This window comes from Macaca mulatta, chromosome 18, assembly GCF_049350105.2.
Source record: "Macaca mulatta isolate MMU2019108-1 chromosome 18, T2T-MMU8v2.0, whole genome shotgun sequence".
NCBI lineage: Eukaryota > Metazoa > Chordata > Mammalia > Primates > Cercopithecidae > Macaca > Macaca mulatta.
Window position 1 is genome coordinate 58,602,948 of NC_133423.1, and position 24,140 is coordinate 58,627,087.

Below are 24,140 nucleotides of genomic sequence, written 5' to 3' on the forward strand. Positions count from 1 at the left end.
TAGCATTGAATCTGTAAATTACCTTGGGCAGTATGGTCATTTTCACGATATTGATTCTTCCTATCCATGAGCATGGAATGTTCTTCCATTTGTTTGTGTCCTCTTTTATTTCATTGAGTAGTGGTTTGTTGTAGTTCTCCTTGAAGAGGTCCTTCACATCCCTTGTAAGTTGGATTCCTAGGTATTTTATTCTCTTTGTAGTAATTGTGAATGACAGTTCACTCATGATTTGGCTGTTTGTATATTATTGGTGTATAGAAATGCTTGTGATGTTTGCACATTGGTTTTGTATCCTGAGACTTTGCTGAAGTTGCTTATCAGCTTAAGGAGATTTGGGGCTGAGACGATGGGGTTTTCTAAATATACAATCATGTCATCTGCAAACAGAGACAATTTGATTTCCTCTTTTCCTAATTTAATACCCTTTATTTCTTTATTTTGCCTGATTGCCCTGGCCAGAACTTCCAAAACTATGTTGAATAGGAGTGGTGAGAGGGCATCCTTGTCTTGTGCCGATTTTCAAAGGGAATGCTTTCAGTTTTTGCCCATTCAGTACAATATTGGCTGTGGATTTGTCATAAATATCTCTTATTATTTTGAGATACATTCCATTAATACCTAGTTTATTGAGAGTTTTTAGCATGAAGGGCTGTTGAATTTTGTCAAAGGCCTTTTCTGCATCTATTGAGATAATCATGTGGTTTATGTCGTTGGATTTGTTCATGTGATGGATTACATTGATTGATATGCATATTTTGAACCAGCCTTGCATCCCAGGGATGAAGCTGACTCGATTGTGATGGATAAGCTTTTTGATGTGCTGCTTGATTCAGTTTGGCAGTATTTTATTGAGGATTTTCACATCGATGTTCATCAGGGATATTGGCCTAAGATTCTCTTTCTTTGATGTGCCTCTACCAGGCTTTGGTATCAGATGACGCTAGCCTCATAAAATAAGTTGGGGAGGTTTCCCTCTTTTTCTGTTGATTGAAATAGTTTCAGAAGGAATGGTACCAGCTCCTCTTTGTACCGCTGGTAGAATTCAGCTGTGAATTCGTCTGGTCCTGGACTTTTTTTGTTTGGTAGGCTATTAATTACTACCTCAATTTCAGAACCTCTTATTGGTCTATTCAGAGATTCAACTTCTTCCTGGTTTAGTCTTGGGAGGGTGTATGTGTCCTGGAATTTATCCATTTCATCTAGATTTTCAAGTTTATTTGCATAGAGTTGTTTATAGTATTCTCTGATAATAGTTTGTATTTCTGTGGGATCAGTGGTGATATCCCCTTTATCATTTTCTATTGCATCTATTTGATTCTTCCCTCTTTTATTCTTTATTAGTCTTGCTAGCAGTCTATCAATTTTGTTGATCTTTTCAAAAAACCAGCTCCTGGATTGATTGATTTTTTGAAGGTTTTTTGTGTCTCTATCTCCTTCAGTTCTGCTCTTATCTTAGTAATTTCTTGCCGTCTGCTAGCTTTTGAATTTGTTTGCTCTGGCTTTGCTAGCTCTTTTAATTGTGATGTTAGGGTGTCAATTTTAGATCTTTCCTGCTTTGTCTTGTTGGTATTTAGCCAAGACAATCCTAAACAAAAAGAACAAAGCTGGAGGGATCAGGCTACCTGGCTTCAAACTATACTACAAGGCTATGGTAACCAAAACAGCATGGTACTGATACCAAAACAGATATATAGACCAATGAAACAGAGCAGAGGCCTCAGAAATAACACCACACATCTACAACCATCTGATCTTTGACAAACCTGACAAAAACAAGCAGTGGGGAAAGTATTCCCTATTTAATAAATGGTGCTGGGAAAACTGTCTAGCCACATGTAGAAAGTTGAAACTGGATCCCTTCCTTACACTGTATACAAAAATTAACTTAAGATAGATTAAAGACTTAAATGTAAGACCTAACACTGTAAAAACCCTACAAGAAAACCTAGGCAATACCACTGAGGACATAGGCATGGGCAAAACTTCATGACTAAAACGCCAAAAGCAATGGCAACAAAAGCCAAAATAGACAAATGGCATCTAATGAAACTAAAGAGCTTCTGCACAACAAAAGAAACTATAATCAGAGTGAACAGGCAACCTATAGAATGGGGGAAAATCTTTCCAATCTACCTATCTGATAAAGGGCTAATATCCAGAATCTACAAAGAACTTAAACAAATTTACAAGAAAAAAAACAAACAACCCCATCAAAAAGTGGGTGAAGGATATGAACAGACACTTCTCAAAAGAAGACATTCATACAGCCAACAGACACATGAAAAAATGCTCATCATCCATCACTGGCCATCAGAGAAATGCAAATCAAAACCACAATGAGATACCATCTCACACCAGTTAGAATGGTTATCATTAACAAGTCAGGAAACAGTAGATGCTGGAGAGGATATGGATAAATAGGAATGCTTTTACACTGTTTCGGGGAGTGTAAATTAGTTCAACCATTGTAGAAGACAGTGCAGCGACTCCTCAAGGATCTAGAACTAGAAATACCATTTGACCCAGCAATCCCATTATTGGGTATATACCCAAAGCATTATAAATCATGCTACTATAAAGGCACATGCACATGCCTGTTTATTGCAGTACTATTCACAATAGCAAAGACTTGGAACTAACCCAAATGTCCATCAGTGATAGACTGGATTAAGAATATGTGGCACATATATACCATGGAATACTATGCAGGCATAAAAAAGAATGAGTTCATGTCTTTTGCAGGGACATGGATGAAGCTGGAAACCATCATTCCAAGCAAACTATCACAAGCACAGAAAACCAAACACCACATATTCTCACTCATAGGTGGGAGTTGAACAATGAGAACACGTGGACACAGGGCAGGGAACATCACACACCGGTGCCTGTTGGTGCATGGGGGGCTGGGGGAGGGATAGCATTAGGAGAAATACCTAATGTAAATGAGGACTTGATGGGTGCAGCAAACCAACATGGCACATGTATTCCTGTGTAACAAACCTGCACCTTGTGCACATGTACCCTAGAACTTAAAGTATAATTAAAAAAAAAAAAAACTCACCTTCTTTGGTACTTTCTAACAGCAAAGAATAACTTTCAGAATTAAAATATAATAATAAACTGCAATTTGCTGACTACCAAATCTAATACCAACAAAATGTGATTCAAGGTTCCTTCTTTAAGACATTTTCTTTTAGGATTATGTATTCTAAAGTAGTTTACTCTTCCAGAGATTTCTGTGATTTATTTATTTTTTTAAATCTTTTTTATTTCTAACTTTTGTGGGTACGTAGTAGAGATAGATAGACAGACAGACAGACGGATAGATAGATAGATAGATAGATAGATAGATAGATAGATAGATAGATAGATAGATAGATAGATGAGGTACATAATACGTTTTGGTACAAGCATGCAATGTGAAATAAGCATATTGTGGAGAATGGAGTAACAGTCCCCTCAAGCATTTATCCTTTGAGTCACAAACAATTCAGTTACACTCTTTGAGTTATTTTAAAGTATAAAATAAGTTAGTATTGACTATAGTCACCCTGTTGCACTATCAAATAATAGTTAATAGTTATGTATTTATTTGTTTATTTATTTATTGAGATGGAGTCTCACTCTGTCACCCAGGCTGAAGTGCAGTGGCATGATCTTGGCTTACTGCAACCTCTGCCTCCTAGGTTCAAGTGATTCTCCTGCCTCAGCCTCCTGAGTAGCTGGGATTATAGGGGCCCACCACCACACCCGGCTAATTTTTGTATTTTTAGTAGAGACGGAGTTTTCCCATGTTGGCCAGGATGGTCTCGAACTCCTGACCTCAGGTGATCCACCCACCTCGGCCTCCCAAAGTGCCAGGATTACAGGCATGAGCCACCGCATTCAGCCATTTATTCTTTCAATTTTTGTTTTTACCCATTAACCATCCCCACCTCCCATCTCACCATTCCCTCACTACCTTTCCTAGCCTCTGGTAATTATCCTTCTACTCTGTATGTCCATAAGTTCAACTGTTTTGATTTTTAGGTTCCACAAATAAGTGAGAATATGCAATGTTTGTCTTTCTCTGTCTGGTTTATCACTGAAGATAATTATCTCCAGTTTCATCCATGTTGTTGCAAATGACTGAATCTCATTCTTTTTTATGGCCAAATAGCAATCCATTGTGTATATGTACCACATTTTCTGTATTCATTCATCTGTTGATGGACAGAGGTTGCTTCCAAATCTAAGCTATTGTAAACAGTGTTGCAACAAACATAGGAGTGCAGATACATCTTTGATATATTGATTTTCTTTCTTTTGGATAGATAGCCCACAGTGTGATTGTTGGATCAGATGGTAGTGCAATTTTTAGATTTTTGGGGAACCTCCAAACTGTTCTTCATATTGGTTGTACTAATTTACATTCCCACCAACAGTGTACGAGGGTTCCCTTTTCCCCACACCCTCACCAGCATTTATTATTGCCTGTCTTTTGGATATAAGTCATTTTAAATGAGGTAAGACTGTAGTTTTTAGTTATCTCACTGTAGTTTTGATTTATATTTGTCTGTTCATCAATGATGTTGAGCACTTTTTCTTTTTTTATTATTATACTTTATGTTCTAATGTACATGTGCACAACGTGCAGGTTTGTTACATATGTATACATGTGCCATGTTGGTGGAGCACCTTTTCATATGCCTGTTTTCCATCTGTATTTCTTCTTTTCGGAAATGTCTATTCAAATCTTTTGCTCATTTTTAAATTAGATTATTAGACTTCTTCCCTAGAGTTGTTTGAGCTCTTTATATATTCTGGTTATTAAGCCCTGGTCAGATGGGTAGTTTGCAGACATTTTCTCCCATTCTGTGGGTTGCCACTTCACTTTGTTGACTGTATCCTTTGCTGTGCAGAAGGTTTTTAACTTGATGTGATCCTGTTTGTCCATTTTTGCTTTTGTTGCCTGTGCTTGAGGGGTGTTAGGATTTCTATGATTTAAATGACAAGAGTTTAAATTACAATTAGACATTCTAGTTCATACACCAATTTCAGTCAATTAATGTTTGCATTAAATATATCTCAGAAAAATGATTTTTTAAAAAAGTAATGCTTTAAAAATAAATTTATATCTACATTCAAGTTTTTAAAATATTGTCCTGTGTTTTCCTTTCAATTTTCTTTTTTTTTCCTTATTTTTACTTCAATTTACTTTGAGATAGTTTGCTGTTTGTTTTATAGTCTTACTATAAATGAAAACATTTGAAAGCCTATAGATTATGTGTCTCACGTGTGCAGCTGAGTATAATGGTCAGAGTTGAATGGGTCAGTTATAGTGGATTCAGTTCGATGAACAAGAGTAAAACCGTAACTGTGTTATGCTGACAGTCGTGGCAATAATTTCACAATATAAATGGTCATAGTATTTTCAATATAACAGTACTGCTGTTTCCATAGAGCAAACTAATTTCATATTTCCTCATTTTCATCCCTTTGGGGCCACAAAAAATATATTTAAAAGTTACTTGTTCCATTAACCACATACTCAACATTTGAGAGCTGCCAAATACTTCTGATTGTGCCAAAAATCTCTCTGAAGAACTCACTAGAAATCTTTTTATAATTCTTTCTATTAATTCTTTACTTCCCAACAAAAAGTAAAAAAAAAAAAGATGAAGAATGCAGAAGAAAGTGAATTCATATATGTATATATTTTAAGTCTTATAAACTCACAGCTGAAGGGGAATTCAATCTGTGTTGCTATTGAAAGTATATACAGTTTATTGCAATTTGAACATTTTATTTCCTCACAACTTGACATGATTAGAAGGACTGAAGAAAATTTTGTGAACACTAGCATAGCTTAAAAATGAGCAAACAAATAAAAAACTGAAAGGTTTGGATGAATTCACGTCCTTGTCAGTCTGTTGTAATGCATGTAATGGAATCAGCTTGGAGTCGGCACTCAAATTTTGCTGTAAACATAAAATGATAAAAAGAGAAAGACACACACACATACACAGAAGAAGAGAGAGATGACAGAGAAGGAGAGAAAGGAAGATAAAAGGGTGCAAAATAGATTTCAAGAACCCAACTTTTATTCAATATTTATTTTCCATTGTAATATCTCTTCATTTAAATTTTAAAGCCTAGCCAAGTTATTTTAAACAACTTTAACATAAAATTTACCCTTCCAACAATTTCCAAGTGTGCAGTACAATATTGTCAGCCAATGCACATGGCTGTGCAGTAGTGCCCCGGAACTACTCCACCTCCATCCCTTCATGACGGAAACTCTATACCTGTAGAAGACTCTGCAATAGCTCCTCCCCAAGTGCTGAAAACGCTCATTCTACTTTATGTTTCTTTGTCTTTGATTACTTCTGATACTTCATAAGTGGCATCATGCAATATTTGTTTTTTTTGTGGTTATATCACTTAGCACAATGTCCTTAAGTTCATCCATGCTGTAGTATGATGGGGTTTCTTTCATTTTGAAACTGTATAGTACTCTATTGTATGTATGTACCATATTTTCTTTATTCATTTATTTGTCAATAGATGTTTAGGCTGCTTCCACCTCTTGGTTATTGTGAGTAACTTTCTTCATGTCATTTTATATTCAGTTGAAAACTGTCAATTGTTGCATCTCCAATCTGCCCACATTGTTATTTTGCTTTCCTTATTTTAGTTTTTAGCGAAGATGTTAAAAATGGGCATCTGTGCTTACTTAACATTCACTATATATTTTTTCTTATTCAATGCAGATATTTAGATGACAACAAAGTAGTCCTGTTCAAGGTGAAATAGCACAATGAGGTGATAAATAATGGAATGCTGTCTGTCCTTGCAGGATGAGTCTGCTCCAGCTGACAAACAGTGTAAACCAGAGGCGACCCAGGCCACTTACTCAACATCAGCTGTTCCAGGCTCACAGGATGTGCTGTACATCAACGGAAATGGGACCTATAGTTACCATAGTTACAGAGGGCTCGGAGGGGGTCTGCTAAATCTGAATGATGCTTCCAGTAGTGGTGAGTATTTATCATAGATAGTGTTTGTTTGTTTGTTTGTTTGTTTGTTTTCTTTGGTGAAGGGAGGTGGTGGTAAATTTTTTAAACTTGAGAGAAGAAAATGGATAGACTGTGATAAGAATAATCAGTGCCAATCTGCTATTAATAAAAACAAGGCCATTTAATACATAATGATTGTCTCTCTACTGTCTGTCCCGCTTGTGTTGCTGTCTCTGAAAGTGGCAGCACTTCATACAATTGCATGATTGCTGTTTATACTAAAAAAAAAAAAATCTCAACTAGAGAAATAGCAAAAGCTTTTTTTCTAAATAGTGATTCATTCTGCCACCAATGCTGTAATGCATATTCTTTCCATGTTCAAAGAGGCTTTTGACTTGGAAAATTTGAGGCACCAGGAACTTTTCCAACTTCATGAAACATACACAGTCATAACTAAGAACATACAAAATGAAACAACACATGCAAAGGACGCATGGGTCTCCAGAAGACAGTCTGTCAATGTCAATGGCATGCTCTATCAGCAGTGTTGTGTTGGAGCCAGCCTGTACTGACTCTTGGTTGGTAAATTTTTAGGAATTTTCTGAACTTATATACCAGGTTGAAGTCAAAAGGAGTCAGAAATTTAACTGTATAATATAAATCCATGCATGTATGAGGAAAAAAATACATGGATAATGTTCTTATAATTGAGTGGCAAGAAAAACTTTCCTAACTATACTTTAAATCCAGGAGGAAAGTTTCATTACAAACACACACAGACACACACACACACACACACACACACACACACACACAGACCCCTTTTGCATGACAAAAAACACCATAAAAAAGTAAAAAGATAACTGGAAAATGTATTAGCTAACTCTACCACAAAGAGTTAGCAGGTCAATATATGAAGGTCTTCTAAAAATAAAGGAAAAACTATACCCAAAATCATATGATTAAAATGCTAGAAAATAAACACACAATTCACAGAAAGACAATGCAAATGTTCTTTAAATATTTATAAAGTTGTTCAACCCCAGTCACTCCTAATAAGAGAAATGCAGTTTCTACCCATCAGTTTAGCAAAAATCCAAATGCTTAACAGAATTTTTTTAACAAGACTGTGGTTAAAAAGGTACTATCATGCCTTGCTCAATGCAAAAAGTTAGAGTGGAATCTGACAGTATATATTAATAGAAAAAATTGAATGCACATTTACCATTTGACCCAGCAATCTCTCTCTTAGGAATCTATTTCAAAGACACACTGACAAAGTTACAGAAAGAGACATGTTCAAGGCTATTTATTGCACTGTTATTTATAAATGCAAAAGAAAATGGTTGCCAATAAAAGTGCCCAGCAATATATGGCTTACTGATTAAATTATAGCTCATCCAAACAAAAGAGTATAAATAGTAATAGGAACTATCTTTTCTATTTTTAGGACAGAGTTTTACTCTGTTGCCCAGGCTGGAGTGCAGTGATATGCCCTTGGCTCACTGCTACCTCTGCCTCCCAGGCTCAAGTGATCCTCCCATCTCAGCCTGCAGAGTAGATGGGACTTACAGGTGCCTGCCACCATGCTGGGCTAATGTATTTTTATTTTTTTTTTAGCAGAGACAAAGTTTTTACCATGTTGCCCAGGCTGGTCTTGAACTCCGAGCTGAAGTGATCTGCCCACCTTGGCCTCCCAAACTGCTGGGTTTACAGGTGTGAGCCACCATGCCCATCCAGGAAATACCTTTATATGCTATTATATAGTGATCTTCAGGTAGTGAAAAGTACTTATAGAATGCCAACATTCATGGAATAAGGATTTATACAATTCGATGCATAAACTATAACTTTTTTTAAAAAGTTTATGTAGATGTGGGAGTGGGGAGAGAACAGTATAAGGGGCAGGAATAAAAGCTAGAATATTCCTAATATGTTTGGTTTTTACACTTTGTTTTATATATTTAACTTTGGAACAACATACATTTATGTAATTATTAAACTGTTTTTTAAAATTCTTCAAATTAAAAGAAAAATGATGCAAATAAACTCAATTGTTTAATGAGTCGTTGGCATAGCCTCACATAGAGGAACTTGTCCAAGTGATTCCAAAAATCATAATTTGACTCCATAAGATTGAAGCCAGTGATTAAACCTTAAAGTATTTTTCAGTAATCATATTATTATTTGGGGACTGTTGTCTATGTATTGTGGTTAAAAGCAAATTGCTAGTTATGTGGGTGTCAGTGAAAGCTAGCATTTTCAGCAGGGGTCAAAGTAGACACAGATGTAAAATCAGTACATTTAAGCAAAAACTCCGTAATCTTGTATTTGAATTGGTAGTACCAGTAGGAACTGATGATGTTTTTTTTGTTTGTTTGTTTTTTAAAAAACACAAAATGTATCTTTTTTTTTCCTGGAAATGCTTGGAAACCACGGCCAACTTGAATTTAAAATTTTTAATCAGGCTGGGTGAGCTTATATTTTGGGAGAAATTGCATTATTAGTCTGAGTTTATACTCTAGGAAATCACTTAGTTTACAATGCTGGAAGTATGTTTCATATCTAGCTAAATAATTCTGGGGGCTCCATGCAAAATGAAAATATCAAGCCTCTTGTTTAAAACTTAAGAATTTAAGGCATTGACAGTAGAGTATTAACCTAAGCTTGGAACTTTTCGAAGCACATGGTACTGTAGGACCACAAACATTTCATGACCCACTTTGCACTTTTATTTCACTTAGTAAGCCAGAGGAAAGCATTGTTTTGTCATTAAAGGCAGAGAGCTACCAGTGGTAAGAAAGATAACGTATACAAATAAGGAAAAGGATAATACACAAGTGAGAACACTTTGAAAGAGTTTTTTGAGAAGAACAGAGAGCACTTTGGGGCAGCTACCAATATCCTGGGTAATAATTGATAGTAAATCCAAAGAAAGTTTTGTTATGCATTGTCAGTGAGCAGGGCTCCCTAAGTCCTTCCTGACCTTCAACCAATTCTCCATAGAGGAACCAAAATAATTCTTTTAAAAAGGCCAATCTGATCACATCACTTCACCATCTAAAACTTTCTATGGGCTTTCATTGTTCTTAGGGAAAGAATGTGAGCCAGCTCTTCCAGCTTCAAGGTCTACCCACCTGAAGTTTTCTTTCACCTGCTTCTCCGCCACTCTCTCCTCATTTATTGCATGCTCTTTCTTTAAATCCAAAACTCCAAGTCTAGATGAGGTATAGATATACACTCTCACAGTATCCTCAATTTATCCTCTGAAGCATGTATGACAGCACGCGCGCGCGCGCACACATACACATACACACACACACAATCACGCAGCATTGGTATCCATTCCTCAATTATATTTTTCAGTGGTGCCTAAAAGCCACATAGGAAATTTGGTATAAATCTCAGGTATGCAGCCATATAAGTGTTTAGAAAAGCACGTTTTATAAATGCACAGTTTGAGTATAGATGCTGTGGTACTATGTTGAGGTCTACTTTTTCTGTATGTTTCTCCCCCAAAACTTTCCTATCATAAAATGACAGAGGCTAAAGGGACATGAGAAATCATTTGATAGCAACCACTTCATTGTGTAAAGACCGCAAAGAAAGAAACAGGGCTGGAAATTTATGTGACTTGCTCAAGGTCATGCATAATGATTTTGGAGTTGTTTAGTTAATACATGCAGTGGCTCTTTTTTTTTTTTTTTTTTTTAAGGCAAGGTCTCCCTCTGTCACCTAGGCTGGGGTGCAACTGCAATGCTCCCACCTCAGTCTCCTGAGTAGCTGGGACTACAAGTGCTCACTGCCATACCTGCCTAATTTTTAACTTGATTTTTTAAAATTATTTTTTGAGACAGGATCTCACTATGCTGCCCAAGCTGGTCTTGAACTCCTGGGCTCAAGCAACCTTCCTGCTTTGGTTCTTATATGATGATATCTTAAGAACACAGCAACCAATAACATCAAACACTTCAGGCTGTCTGTGTTCACTTCAAATGAAACAAAAGTCACAGATTAGTCAGTATGGCATGCAGAAAATTAAAAATGATGTGAATTTCTTTTAGCAATGACTTTGGTCTGAGTGTAGATGAATTTAAATAAGCAACAGCAATAACAGCAACAAAGATCAAAACACTAATCTTGGCAAACAACAGCTTTAGTCTCAAACCAAAGAGATTTGTCTAGTGTACATTTGAGAAAGGAGTCTAGCAATGTAATGGTAGCAAGAGAAGTGATGTTTCCCTTGTTATAAAGCAGCTCTAAATACCAGTTTTGTATTCTTCACCCACAAAATGTATACTACCTGTAACAATGATATTGTCTCCTGCTCTTTGACTTTTGTTTGTTTAGTTTTTGCTTGTTTTAATCACAGAAAGGCAGCTAAATTGATAGGGCCCACAATATCCTTTATTTGGGTACTTTCTTCATAAATTCTGGAAATTCCAAATGGTCTAACTTTTTAAAATGGCATTATCATATCTATCATTTCTTCATCTTTGAGACATCAAAATAGTCATTCCCTGTAACAGTTTTGGAGCTCTGGAGAAAGAAACTACATACTTATGCATAAATCTTGAGAGCTAAAAAGGACATAACTGAAGATTAGCATTATGTTAGATGCCAGCATCATAGCTGATGGATGACAACTCCAGTTAATCTCAGTTTGAGAATTCTTGATTTTAGGATTTGTAGAGATCTGAAATATATGGAAGGGAGCTCAGTTTGAGAATTCTTGTTAATCTCAGTTAATCTCAGTTTGAGAATTCTTGATTTTAGGATTTGTAGAGATCTGAAATATGTGGAAGGGAGCAGTAACTTCTAAGAGATCAAGTAGAATTATAACCTTACATATGATTTAATTTATAAAATAGATGAAAATAATCAGAATTCAAGTCACTCACTGGAGAAGTTGTGAAGTATGATGCAGGTTGGCAGTAGAATTAGGAGTGCAAAGATTGAAGGGAAAAATGATGTTTCTAGAACCTTTAAAACAAACGTAATTAAAATAACACCATCCATGCAGATTATATCATGTTCAAGACAAATTTGTAGGGAGAAGAATAAAAGAGGATACCTTAGCAGCATTTGAATTTGATTTAAATATTTTGGAGTTCTCATGTTCAAATCTTTGTAACTTTAAGAGAAGCAAAGTTGGATAAGGCAGAATCAATGACATCAAGAAAACAAAAAGAGATATATTCTTCCTCTTCTTGTCTATATGTCAAAATCCTTTAGGACTCTGATTAAACACTTTCCTATTCTACCTCATCATCCTTCCGCTCTTTGGAAGATTGATCATTCCCCTGCAGGCGTCTTAATACCTATCTCATTGAATTGAGAGATATATTTTCAAGACAATTTCCCATTATAGATATGCATTCCTTGAAAGCAGAAACTTCATCTTGTTCACTGTTATATCCCTCTAAATAAGGTCAGACATATAGTAAGTGCTCAATAATATTTGCTTAATAAGTGAATCTTTAGAAAAAAATAGAATGATGTCAAAAGGAAAAAGGCTACAGAGATAATTAGGTACCTTGGATGGCAGGAGGGAAGGGTTAATCTTAGATAAATCAGAACGATTGGAGGCAAGGAGATTGATTAAACTGAACTTGGAGATTCTATGTGTGAAAAAAGAAGTCTCCAGTTCACTCATCAGTTTATGGGTCTACAGCAGTTTTAGAGTTTTATAAACTCCTATTTAATAGCAATAGGAAATCTTGCCCGATTGGAGACTTCATAGCAAGGAAATATTCTGTCTACCAATGATGCCAGGGTGCCCTTCAAATCCATCATTAGCCAACCTCCATTTGTTTGGAGCTGGCAAGGGGCTGTACCCAACAATCCAAATTTTCAAGTTGGAGTATTATCAAAATGACAGCAGTTACAATCTGTATAAAGAATTTATTCAAATTATCCAACTGAAATGAGAGGCAAGCAAGCAGCCAATCCTCCTGTTATTATCACACCATTTACATAGGACTTTGGACTGCTTTCTTTCTATCAGGAAGTTCACATTGAGCTGTCTAAAGAGGGCAATTGTAGTTCACCGCAGTTATTCACTGGATCTCTTGAGTCTAAATTATATGCATAATGCATAAGTTAACTACTGATGTTTCCGCTCTACAAACTCCATGGGGGGGAGACTTTTCAACTCTGTTATAAACTGGGCTGATATACAGACCAAAATCTATCAAGACCAAATTGTAGTAATAATGACCATAATCACTAACATTTGTATAGCAATTTCTAGTTTTCCCAGCTCTTTACATTCATTAGCTTTCTTGCTCTTCATTAATATTTGGGGTTTGGGCTTTAATGATTCCTTGGCTCAGGTCCTTTAATTATGAGCCTAAGGAAACTTGGCCATAAGATTCACCATCACACTAGAACTGGTTTACAGTGGTGTGACTGACTGTGTATGTTGATAGTGCCAGAAACCAGCATTCTGAAACATATTTTTTCATCTGAAATGTTCAAAGGAGCATTTTTATTAATTCACTGCCTTTACTTCTTACCTCCCTTATACTTTTCATTGCACTATAACCAACTTCTCCCCACCATTTTGCTGAAACTGGTCTGTCTAAGTTTATAGTGACTTCACTTATTGCCAAAAAAAAGATGGATTTTTGTTCTTTATTTGACTCGATTTCTTAAGCATATCTGAATCTATTGATTAGAACGTTGAAATGTCCACCCAAGAGGATCTTGACTATATCCAAATGAGTATGGGAATAGTCAGTAGGAGTTAAGGATGTCTTCTTAAAGTGTGTTCTCTTTTTCTCTTAATACCCTAAGGAGCACAATATTGGAAAAAAGGAAATGTTTCATATCAAACATTTTAGAGAAATATTTTGAAATACATAAATTCTTGAAATACATTCATTCTCATGGTATATTGTGCTTCTCGGATAATTTTTCTCTTGCTACCTTTCTAGAATTTCTTTTCTACTCATGCCCCTTCATGCTGGGATTCTCTCAACATCCTGTACTTTTCCCTTTAATACTCATGTTCTGCACAATGACCAAGATAGAACTCATAGCACTTACAATTTTGACTAGAAAATACTCCCAAATGTGCATAATGACCCCAATCTTTCCCCTAAATTTCAGATTTTATATCCAGTTCTCTATCATGATCTAGACATTCAGATAAATCTAATATTTGATTTGATAAAATGAATTCTTCATCCCCATGCATACTATTACCTGTCTCTGGGGTTATCTCATGCAGAGATACCCTCCCTTGCACCTGCCTCATATCAGCTATTGTGTTCCCTATGATACCTTTTCTGTTTGCCTTGCTAATTTTCTGGCTAACTTTTCCTCCAATGTGTTCCCATGATATTCTAACCATATCTCATATTATTTAACCTGTCTGTTATGTGCTCCTTTCTAGACTATAGACTATGCACAAGGGCAGGCAAGGTGACATTTTTAAAACTGTCTTACCACCAAGTGTTAGTAGGTAACTGCCTTATATGAGTGTTCAATACATAATAAATGGATACATGAATGACTGAGTGAAAGAAATTGCTTCAGTAAAATATTATGCCTCTTAAGGGATCTTGACTAAATCCAATTGACCATGGAGATAATCACTTGGAGTTAAGGATGTCTTCTTAAAGTTTGTTCTGTTTTTATCCTAATACCCTGAAGAGCACAATATTGGAAGAAGGGAAATGTTTCATATCAAACATTTCAGAGAAATATCTTGAAATACCTAAATTCTGCTTCAAAATCTATTTAGCTTAAACCCCTAGTTCAGGAAAGACATGTTTACATAAGTAAGCAGGGTCATAGGAAAGTGTGCTTTTCTCCTTTAGCTTACACTCTCAATAACTTGTTCTGGCTCACTAACCATAAGCAAAGATGTAGTGCAGATGTATGGGGAGGGAACCATTGTCATCCTGCTCCTGGAGACCAGCTGGATGTTTCCGTTATGTGAAAAACACATAAAGTCTATTATGTAGAACTTTGTAGATAATAATTTTATAGAGTATAGCCTAAAAGTCATTCATGGAAGCTAAGCAATCCCCCATGATGAATTTGTATGACCTTTACACAATTGGAAGATCTGCGTGGTGGTAACATACTATGAAGAAAAGTGACTCTGTGATCTAACTGAAGTAAACATAATTGGAATTATGCAGTTATTTTATCTCCAAGAAGGTCCAATGAAACCTGAGTGAGTTGTCAAAGCACATTCTGCAGCACACAGTGAAACTTTGTTTATAAAAGAAACAATGTGTTATATTTAGGATTTTTTTCCACCAGTGTGCAGCTTGCTCAAGCTCTCCCATCTGTGTTTCCTTGATGACCTGACTTATTTTCCTATTTTAAACTCTATTAATTTGTATCCATATATTGATTGTTTTCTCTTTCTTTAAAATATAATTTTATTTAGGCCTGTGCCATCTAACATTATAGCCATTATCCATATGTGGCTATTGAAATTAAAATTAAACAAAATTCAAAATTTAGTTCCTCCACGGGATCCATTTCAAGTTTTTAACAGCCAAAATAGTGAGAGGCTACTGATGTAACAACACGGAGAAACATTCCCATTCATCACAGAAGTTTCAGTTTTACAGGGCTGATTCCAAACTCAACTCTTCTCACCTTATTCACATTATTGTATTGGCCTTTGGGTCGTTTTGTCATTGCAGAATACCTTTTCTGTGTTTATTCCATCAGGTTCTTTGTATTTAATCATTTGTCTTATATCATTCACTCCTCAATGAGATAAATGGGGTCAGTGAACAACCTTATAGAAACTTAATGCTGATTCTTAAATAGTAATGCTTTTAGTTCAATCTGCCTGCTTTTAAATACCATCCACTCATGTTAAGGTTCTGAGAAGAACTAATCCCAATGTGAGTTATAATGTAGGCATTGAAAACTACGTTGGCATAAGCTGGGATTACTTAAAAACTAGAAACAAAACAAATTTTAAAAGAATTTAATTGTGACAGAATATGAAACTGTGTGATGTTTAAGGAAAGCAAGCTTAAACTCAAGCTATTTTAAATATGACCACATTTTTGACACTGAGCTCATTCTTTGTTTCCAGATTTTTCACAAATAGTATGATAATGACCTATAATTTGATTGAGATTGTGAATTATTTATACACATATATAGAGATACATAGATTCAGAGAGATGATGCTTATTTGTAAATTTTAATGATTTAAAATTATGTTAATCATTTGCTGAAAAATTGAAAGTAAAATTATGTGAAAAATTATCTGCAAATATAATTAAGCATCTTTCAGTTTATCTGGCTGAGCCCTCACATCTTTCACTGGTTTACTGCAGGGCAGAAAGCCTCCAAGAAAGGCTCTGAAAAGGGAGGTGAGTGACCCTGTGTGTTCCCTGAACTATCCAGCACTTGTAATTGGTTTTATAGTTCAACATTGATCAGGCTTTTCTGGCAGCAGCTTCCTAAAAGCCTGTTCTCTAACTGTACAGTAAAATGGATCTTTACATACTCTTAAGAACCTCTTGGGAATTTTTTATTGTGCCTACTCGCTGAAGGGAAGGAATGAAAAGTATCCTGGGACCTTCCTTCTTGAGTCTGCTAGTAAACTGTTTAGGGTCTTTCCAGGTGACATAGGCTCATTATGGTTGACTTGGGTTGTTTTCTTTAAACAGCCTCCTTTGAACTTTGACACATCCTCTGGGGAGCTATCTGAACAAACCGGTTAAATATCATTGGTCTCACCAGCCCTCTGCCACTTAGGAAGGGGTTCTCCTGGGAACTCAGAATGTTCTGCTTTTTCAGGAAGTCAGAAATCTCACTCTTTATATGGACATTGAGCTAGCCATTGTCCACATGACCCTTTCTTGGGCTCGGGTACTGATGGACCTTCCAGAAATAGGAACCAAGCATTTCCTACCTCCACTAAAGAGCTTGGGTCTGTCTACTTGAATCATTCCAATAGTGTAGTCATGCTAAATGTGCTTTCGTTTTCCCCTCTTCATAAAATCTTCAGTCTTTGAGCATGATGACAATTATTATGCTAACATCTTCTTTTGTGATTTCAAGGCACAAGTTAATTTTTAAATGTCATTTGGCTCAACTCACTGAAAAATGCTTTTTCTGAAAACGCTTTTTTCATCCACGAACAATTGCTAGAACTAGTGGAAGTAGATACATTAAATGTGGGTCCACACAGTGCAAGTTTTGCCTCCTGAGTTGTTATTTGATCTACTCACTAAAATTCAGAATTAAAACTGATTACAAAATTAAGTCTGTAATTGACGAACATTCTGGCCAATATCTAAATGGACACAGAGAGAAACAAATTACTTCTTATAATTTAAATCCATTAGGAAATATAATCCTCTGTGTGTTCTGAATGGATCTAAAAGTAGCTTGTACAGTCTTCTGAATTTAGGATTTTTTTGTTGTTGTTGGTGCCTATTTCTGGTGATATATGTTGTTACGTCTTTTGTGTTCTTTGGGACAATATTACAAGAATAATTTCTTTTACATTTTATTCCTGAAAGCATATTTATGAGCAGTTTATCCATAATTGTAAAAGAGGTCATACTATGTTTATTTTCATTGTGTTTTTTCAAATCAGACATACCTTTTGTACATTTATAATATACTCAGCTCTCCATGTTTACATCCTTTAAAAGCCATTCTCGATACAAAACTCTGTCCGACTATGGTCTGCTCCCATGATTTCTTCTGTTTCTTGTAAAATATTAATTTTTTTTTTCAGGAATATAATATATCAGCATTAACTATGCCATACAGTAGATTATGATTTAAGTAGATTATTCCTCTAATCTAACTGTAAACTTACACTCTTTTGCCAACATCTCCCCAATATTCCCTACTCACCCCAGCCTCTGGCAACCACCATTCCACTCTCCACTATATGAGCAAATTCTTTGGATTCCACATATGAATGAGATCATATAGCATCTGTCTTTCTGTTTCTGGTTTATTTCACTTAATATAATGCCCTTTTTGAAAACTGCTAAGTGAGTAGATGTAAAATGTTCTCACTACAAAATTATAACTAGGTGAGGTAATGTTTTTGTTAATTAGCTAGATTTAACCATTCCACGATGTATGTGTACTTCAAACCTCATGTTGTTCATGATAAATACATACAATTTATGCTAATTAAAAATAAATTTGAATAAAATACTAATTTGCTTTCTAAGCAACTGAATAACAAAGGTGAGAAATAAGGAGACAGGCATTAACATTAATGGAAATCCATCAACCCTGCCTTTCATCATATTCAAGAAAATATGCTGTCTAGGTTCATGAAAATGATTGTGCCTTATTTTAAACCTCTGGTTGTTTGACGAAGCAATGTAAATATTTGATAAGAAATCACTAAGAGAAAGCAGACACACGTGGTCTACATCTAAGTACAGATTCTTAAAATTTTCTATTCCTTAAAATTGTAATTTTACCTTCATGGCTTACTGACTAATAGTATAAAAGAAGTAGCTATTTCAGTGTAAATACTCTATATTTCATATGAGTCACAGTTTCATAACATAAAAAAAAATCTTATGTTTGTAGTTTTGGATGATTGTAGATTAAATGTGATTTTTTTAATATGCAGAATATCCATGCTTGCTGACCTTTGGTTTAGTTTAGTGATTCAACTTAATTATAGTCTACTATTTGCTAGACTTCCATCATTTATTCTTTTATAAAGTTAGAGCCTGTTTTTCTCTTCCTTACCTTAAATTATTAGACTCTAAGAGCAAAAAGGATACTCTAGAGGTAGCAGGATCTACCCACCCCAATTTCATCGCCACTTCCAAAGCAACAAATATTAAAATTACTTGTCTATAAAACACTTAATCTTAATATGTAAGTTGATTAAAATTTGCTGAGTCTCATTTGACAAAAAGTGAGACAGAACAGTCTCTGAGAAGTTTAAAAACAAATGGGTCAAACTTAAATCATATCAGGTGTACTTTGTCCTATAAATACATAACTTATAAATATGAACTTATATTTATAGTATTCTATATAAATATCTTATGTGCTATAAGATTATTTTTATAATTATTATCTACTTAAAATTTAAAATTTGAGGGATTTAAAATATGTGAATACAGATGACATATCATAGGTACCTACATATTTGTAAGATTATTGATAGTGATAGGAAGAAGCAAATTGCCAAAAAGAGGACCATTTTTTTAATGTTGTACTTTAAAACAGTGAGACAAATTATTTCACAGCACCTTAAGAAATTTTTACTAAAATAATATTTTCCAATATAGTAATGACTAAACTGAGGGTTGTATTGGATTTTTACAATACTAATATAGTATCCTTATCAGCTATCAATTTCATTGTTAATTACTAGTAAACTCAATTCCAGAGGAGCTAATTCTTCATTAATTCATGTGTCTTACCTCATGGGGCATCAGTGTTTCTGTTATAGATTTTCGTTGTCCTGTTTTTAAAGGAGTGGAATAAACTACCAAATTTAATCACTCTGGGATAAATGCACATGCGTGTGTGTGTGTGAAATACAGGAATTTAAAATATTTCATACGACCATTAAGCATACAGAACAAAACACAACTCCTATTAAATATTGTATTGTTATAACAGGCATCTATGTTATAGTGAACATGTCTTAGTAATTATCTCAAAATATTGAATGTGATTTAGAATACCTTCCCTTTGGGATATTGTAAGGGAATTCTCCTAAATAGAGTATACAAATGTGATGGTTAATTTTATGTGTCAACTTGACTGGGCTATAAGATGCCCAACAAATGACCAACCATTTTTCTAGATGTGTCTGTGAGGTATGTCTGTATGAGATTAACATTTGAATCAGGCTGGGCTCAGTGGCTCACACCTGTAATCCTAGCACTTTGGGAGACTGAAGCAGGTGGCTTGCTTGAGCCCAGATGTTCAAGACCAGCCTGGGCAACATAGCAAATCCCCATCTCTGAAAGAAAAAAAAAAAAAAAAAACCCCAGGTGCCCAGGTGTAGTAGCGTGGCCTGTAGTCCCAGATACTCGGGAGGCTGAGGTGGGAGGATCACTCAAGTCCTGAAGGTCAAGGCTGCAGTGAGTCCTGATCATATATATGGAATTGTGTGTGTGTGTGTGTGTGTGACATGTTACAGTCTTAACTTCCCAGGAATTTCTAGGGATTAGTATGTATTGTGGTAAGCAAGGGACATGATGAGAACCTCCAAAGTGCCCTGAGGAAATAGTACACAGTTTTATTATTTTACAAATTTATTTTATTTCACTTTTAAGGGAACAGAAAATCAATAGGCTGCAATTTTTTACTGTCAGTTGTAAAATTTATCTGTACATTTGTGTTTATTCAATCTATTTCCAGAAATATTTGAAGACTCTTTAAAGATGTAAATTAAATGTTCCAGCTTTGTTAGAGCACTGATAACTCAAGAAAATAGTAAAAATTTACTAATGAGTTTGAACTTGAACACAAGTTTAATCTCCAATTGATGAAATATCATTTAATATACAGAAAAAAATTATGCAGTACACAGCTATCAGATAGTAAGATTAGCAAGTGGAAAATCTCGGTTCAAATCCTAATGTAGAAACTTCCAAGCTATGTGAATTTAAGCAAAGGATTAACCCCCTGGTATTTACAAGTAAACTGTAAATAATACTATTTTTCTAGTTTATTTGTCAGCTTGTTGAAACAGGAGAAATGAAGTTAAATTATGAATGGTGGGGGAGCGCAAATCATAAGATTCTCTTCTCTTTAGCAGTGGCCGGAGAACCCAATGGTCTAAGCAATTGTGATATTTTTGACCTCATGGGCTCTCTGAAGAATAATAAATTGATGCTTTATTCTTTCTGGTTTTAGGGATTGCTTCCTGTTATTTGAAAATGTATACATGTATGTAAATATATACATAAACAAATGATATAATAAATCATTATGCCCTTATGTAGTATGTTTGTTCAGCTTAAGTTAAAAAGTAACTCTTCTCTCTCCTGCAGTATTTGTATCTTTCCCCAGAAGCCAAAAATTGCCTGGAAACAGAAGCATGCTAGGAGTCTTTCCCTTCACAAATTTTTAAAACTGCTGGGACACTGATTCTCACTTTAAGTTATCCTGTGATTTATCAAAGGATCAGTTAGGTCTCCACAAAATACTGAATTTGAAGCTTGAGTAGAAAGGTCATTTACTGGGCAAACTCAGGCAGTTTACATAGCTGAGTACTGGGAATTAGCAAATGAAAGTAGAGGAAAGATTAGAAAGGCCAATGTGGCAAATAACTGCTTCTCTTTAAATTGACTGTGTAGAAAACCCCCTTAGATAACAAACAAAAGTGCTGAGATGTTCAACAGAAATTTTTCTCTCTTTTTTTAAACAAGGTCAATTTAGATCAGAAAAATGAAATAAAACACAAATGGATCAAGACAGTGGGAAAAGAAGATTTTAAAATGTTTTAATTGGTGTAAAAATTTAGAATTTAGAAAAAGCAGATCCAAGAGATTTGAGTTTTGCAGTAATTTTTTAAATGTGTGGGAGATTGATATTTACAGTCTTCAACTAAAATTAACCTTTTAAGTAAACAGTCAAAATTGCCCTCAAATCAGTCCAGGAATATATTATGAAGGAGATCTAATTTAACCTGCAATTGCTGTCAATGTTTGATCCTTAGCTTTGCTAGAAAGAAGTCTTATAATTTTGGTGGGGGAGTACAATCTATAAGGTTATCTTTTCTCCCTTGAATAATGCCTTAAACAGTTACTTGGCCTTGACACTGAAACATATCTTGCTTTTTGTATTTTCTTAAGTATGTGTACAATATGTATCTTAGCAACTTGTTACTTTGTAGAGAAGTATACTATTTATTGGTAACCTAATGTTGATTAATCAGTGTTAACTACATAGAGAAGTGTAAACTTAATGACATCAAGAGGAGTGAAGTATTTGAATGTACAATCATATTAGGCATATTAGGGTTACAGTTAGACCTAACTGGTTTAAAAATGACTTCGGTTTGACATAGACTACAGAAGAGACAAATAGTTACCACTAAACTGTAGTATCAATCTTTTCTCTAATCAAAGGGTAAGTTATCTGAAGATGGAGAGTTCCAAGACCTTATACTTACATCTCATATTTGCTTCTGTTGTTATCCACCATTTGTTAAAGGACAAATTCTCAGGTGGATGCATAAATAAAATGTAGTTCTTTTTTGATAGCAGTGACCCAGATAAAATACAATCTTGCAGAAGTATTGAAAGAATTTTTATATGAGGGTATATGACATTACAGCTGTCTCTCTGTGTCAGTGGGCTCCATATCTCCAGATTGAACCAACTGCAGATAAAAAATATTGGAAAAGAGACTCGGTAGAAAGCTGAAACTGGATCCTTTCCTTACTCCTTATACGAAAATTAATTCAAGATGGATTAGAGACTTAAATGTTAGACCTAATACCATAAAAATCCTAGAGGAAAACCTAGGTAGTACCATTCAGGACATAGGCATGGGCAAAGACTTCATGTCTAAAACACCAAAAGCAACAGCAGCAAAAGCCAAAATTGACAAATGGGATCTCATTAAACTAAAGAGCTTCTGCACAGCAAAAGAAACTACCATCAGAGTGAACAGGCAACCTACAGAATGGGAGAAAATTTTTGCAATCTACTCATCTGACAAAGGGCTAATATCCAGAACCTACAAAGAACTCAAACAAATTTACAAGAAAAAAACAAACAACCCCATCAAAAAGTGGGCAAAGGATATGAACAGACATTTCTCAAAAGAAGACATTCATACAGCCAACAGACACATGAAAAAATGCTCATCATCACTGGCCATCAGAGAAATGCAAATCAAAACCACAATGAGATACCATCTCACACCAGTTAGAATGGCGATCATTAAAAAGTCAGGAAAAAACAGGTGCTGGAGAGGATGTGGAGAAATAGGAACACTTTTACACTGTTGGTGGGATTGTAAACTAGTTCAACCATTATGGAAAACAGTATGGCGATTCCTCAAGGATCTAGAACTAGATGTACCATATGACCCAGCCATCCCATTACTGGGTATATACCCAAAGGATTATAAATTATGCTGCTATAAAGACACATGCACACGTATGTTTATTGCGGCACTATTCACAATAGCAAAGACTTGGAATCAACCCAAATGTCCATCAGTGACAGATTGGATTAAGAAAATGTGGCACATATACACCATGGAATACTATGCAGCCATAAAAAAGGATGAGTTTGTGTCCTTTGTAGGGACATGGATGCAGCTGGAAACCATCGTTCTTAGCAAACTATCATAAGAACAGAAAACCAAACACCGCATGTTCTCACTCATAGGTGGGAACTGAACAATGAGATCACTCGGACTCAGGAAGGGGAACATCACACACCGGGGCCTATCATGGGGAGGGGGGAGAGGGGAGGGATTGCATTGGGAGTTATACCTGATGTAAATGACGAGTTAATGGGTGCAGCACACCAACAAGGCACAAGTATACATATGTAACAAACCTGCACGTTATGCACATGTACCCTACAACTTAAAGTATAATAATAATAAATAAATTAAAAAAAAAATATTGGAAAAAAATCAAAAGTAAACATAAAAATAATACAAATGAAAACATACAATATAACAAATATTTATATAGCATTTGCATATATTCAGTATTATAAGTAATCAAGAGGTGATTTTAAACATACCAGAAGATGCACATAGGTTATATCTAAATACTGCATCATTTAATATAAAGGATTTGAGTATCCTGGATTTTGGTATCCTGGACCCAAGTCCCCAAGGATATTGAGAAACCACTGTAATTGACTTTAATACAAAAGCTTGGGGGAATTAAATATTTATTAACTAATAATGAGAGTAACTGTTCATCAGAAGGTAACCATTGTCTAGGTACTATTGATATGGTTTGGCTCTGTTTCCCCACCCAAATCTCTTCTCAAATTGTAATCCCCATAATCACTACATGTAGAGGGAGGGACATGTTGGTAGGTGATTAAATCATGGGAATGGTTTCCCTCATGCTGTTCTCATGAAGGTGAGTGAGTTCTCATGAGATCTGATGGTTTTATTAGTGTTTCACAGTTCCTCCTTCATGCACTCTCTCTCACTTGCCACCAT

The 24,140-nt window shown here is 35.2% G+C and overlaps 1 protein-coding gene across 2 annotated transcripts in view; it reads left to right on the top strand.

The window, feature by feature from the left end:
* Positions 1–24,140, top strand: part of NOL4 (nucleolar protein 4) — a 389,081-nt gene that overhangs the window by 354,102 nt on the left and 10,839 nt on the right. For both annotated transcript variants that reach the window (XM_028837750.2, NM_001194221.2), the window contains 1 exon segment: positions 6,839–7,019. In XM_028837750.2, the coding sequence (XP_028693583.1) occupies positions 6,839–7,019 (181 nt within the window).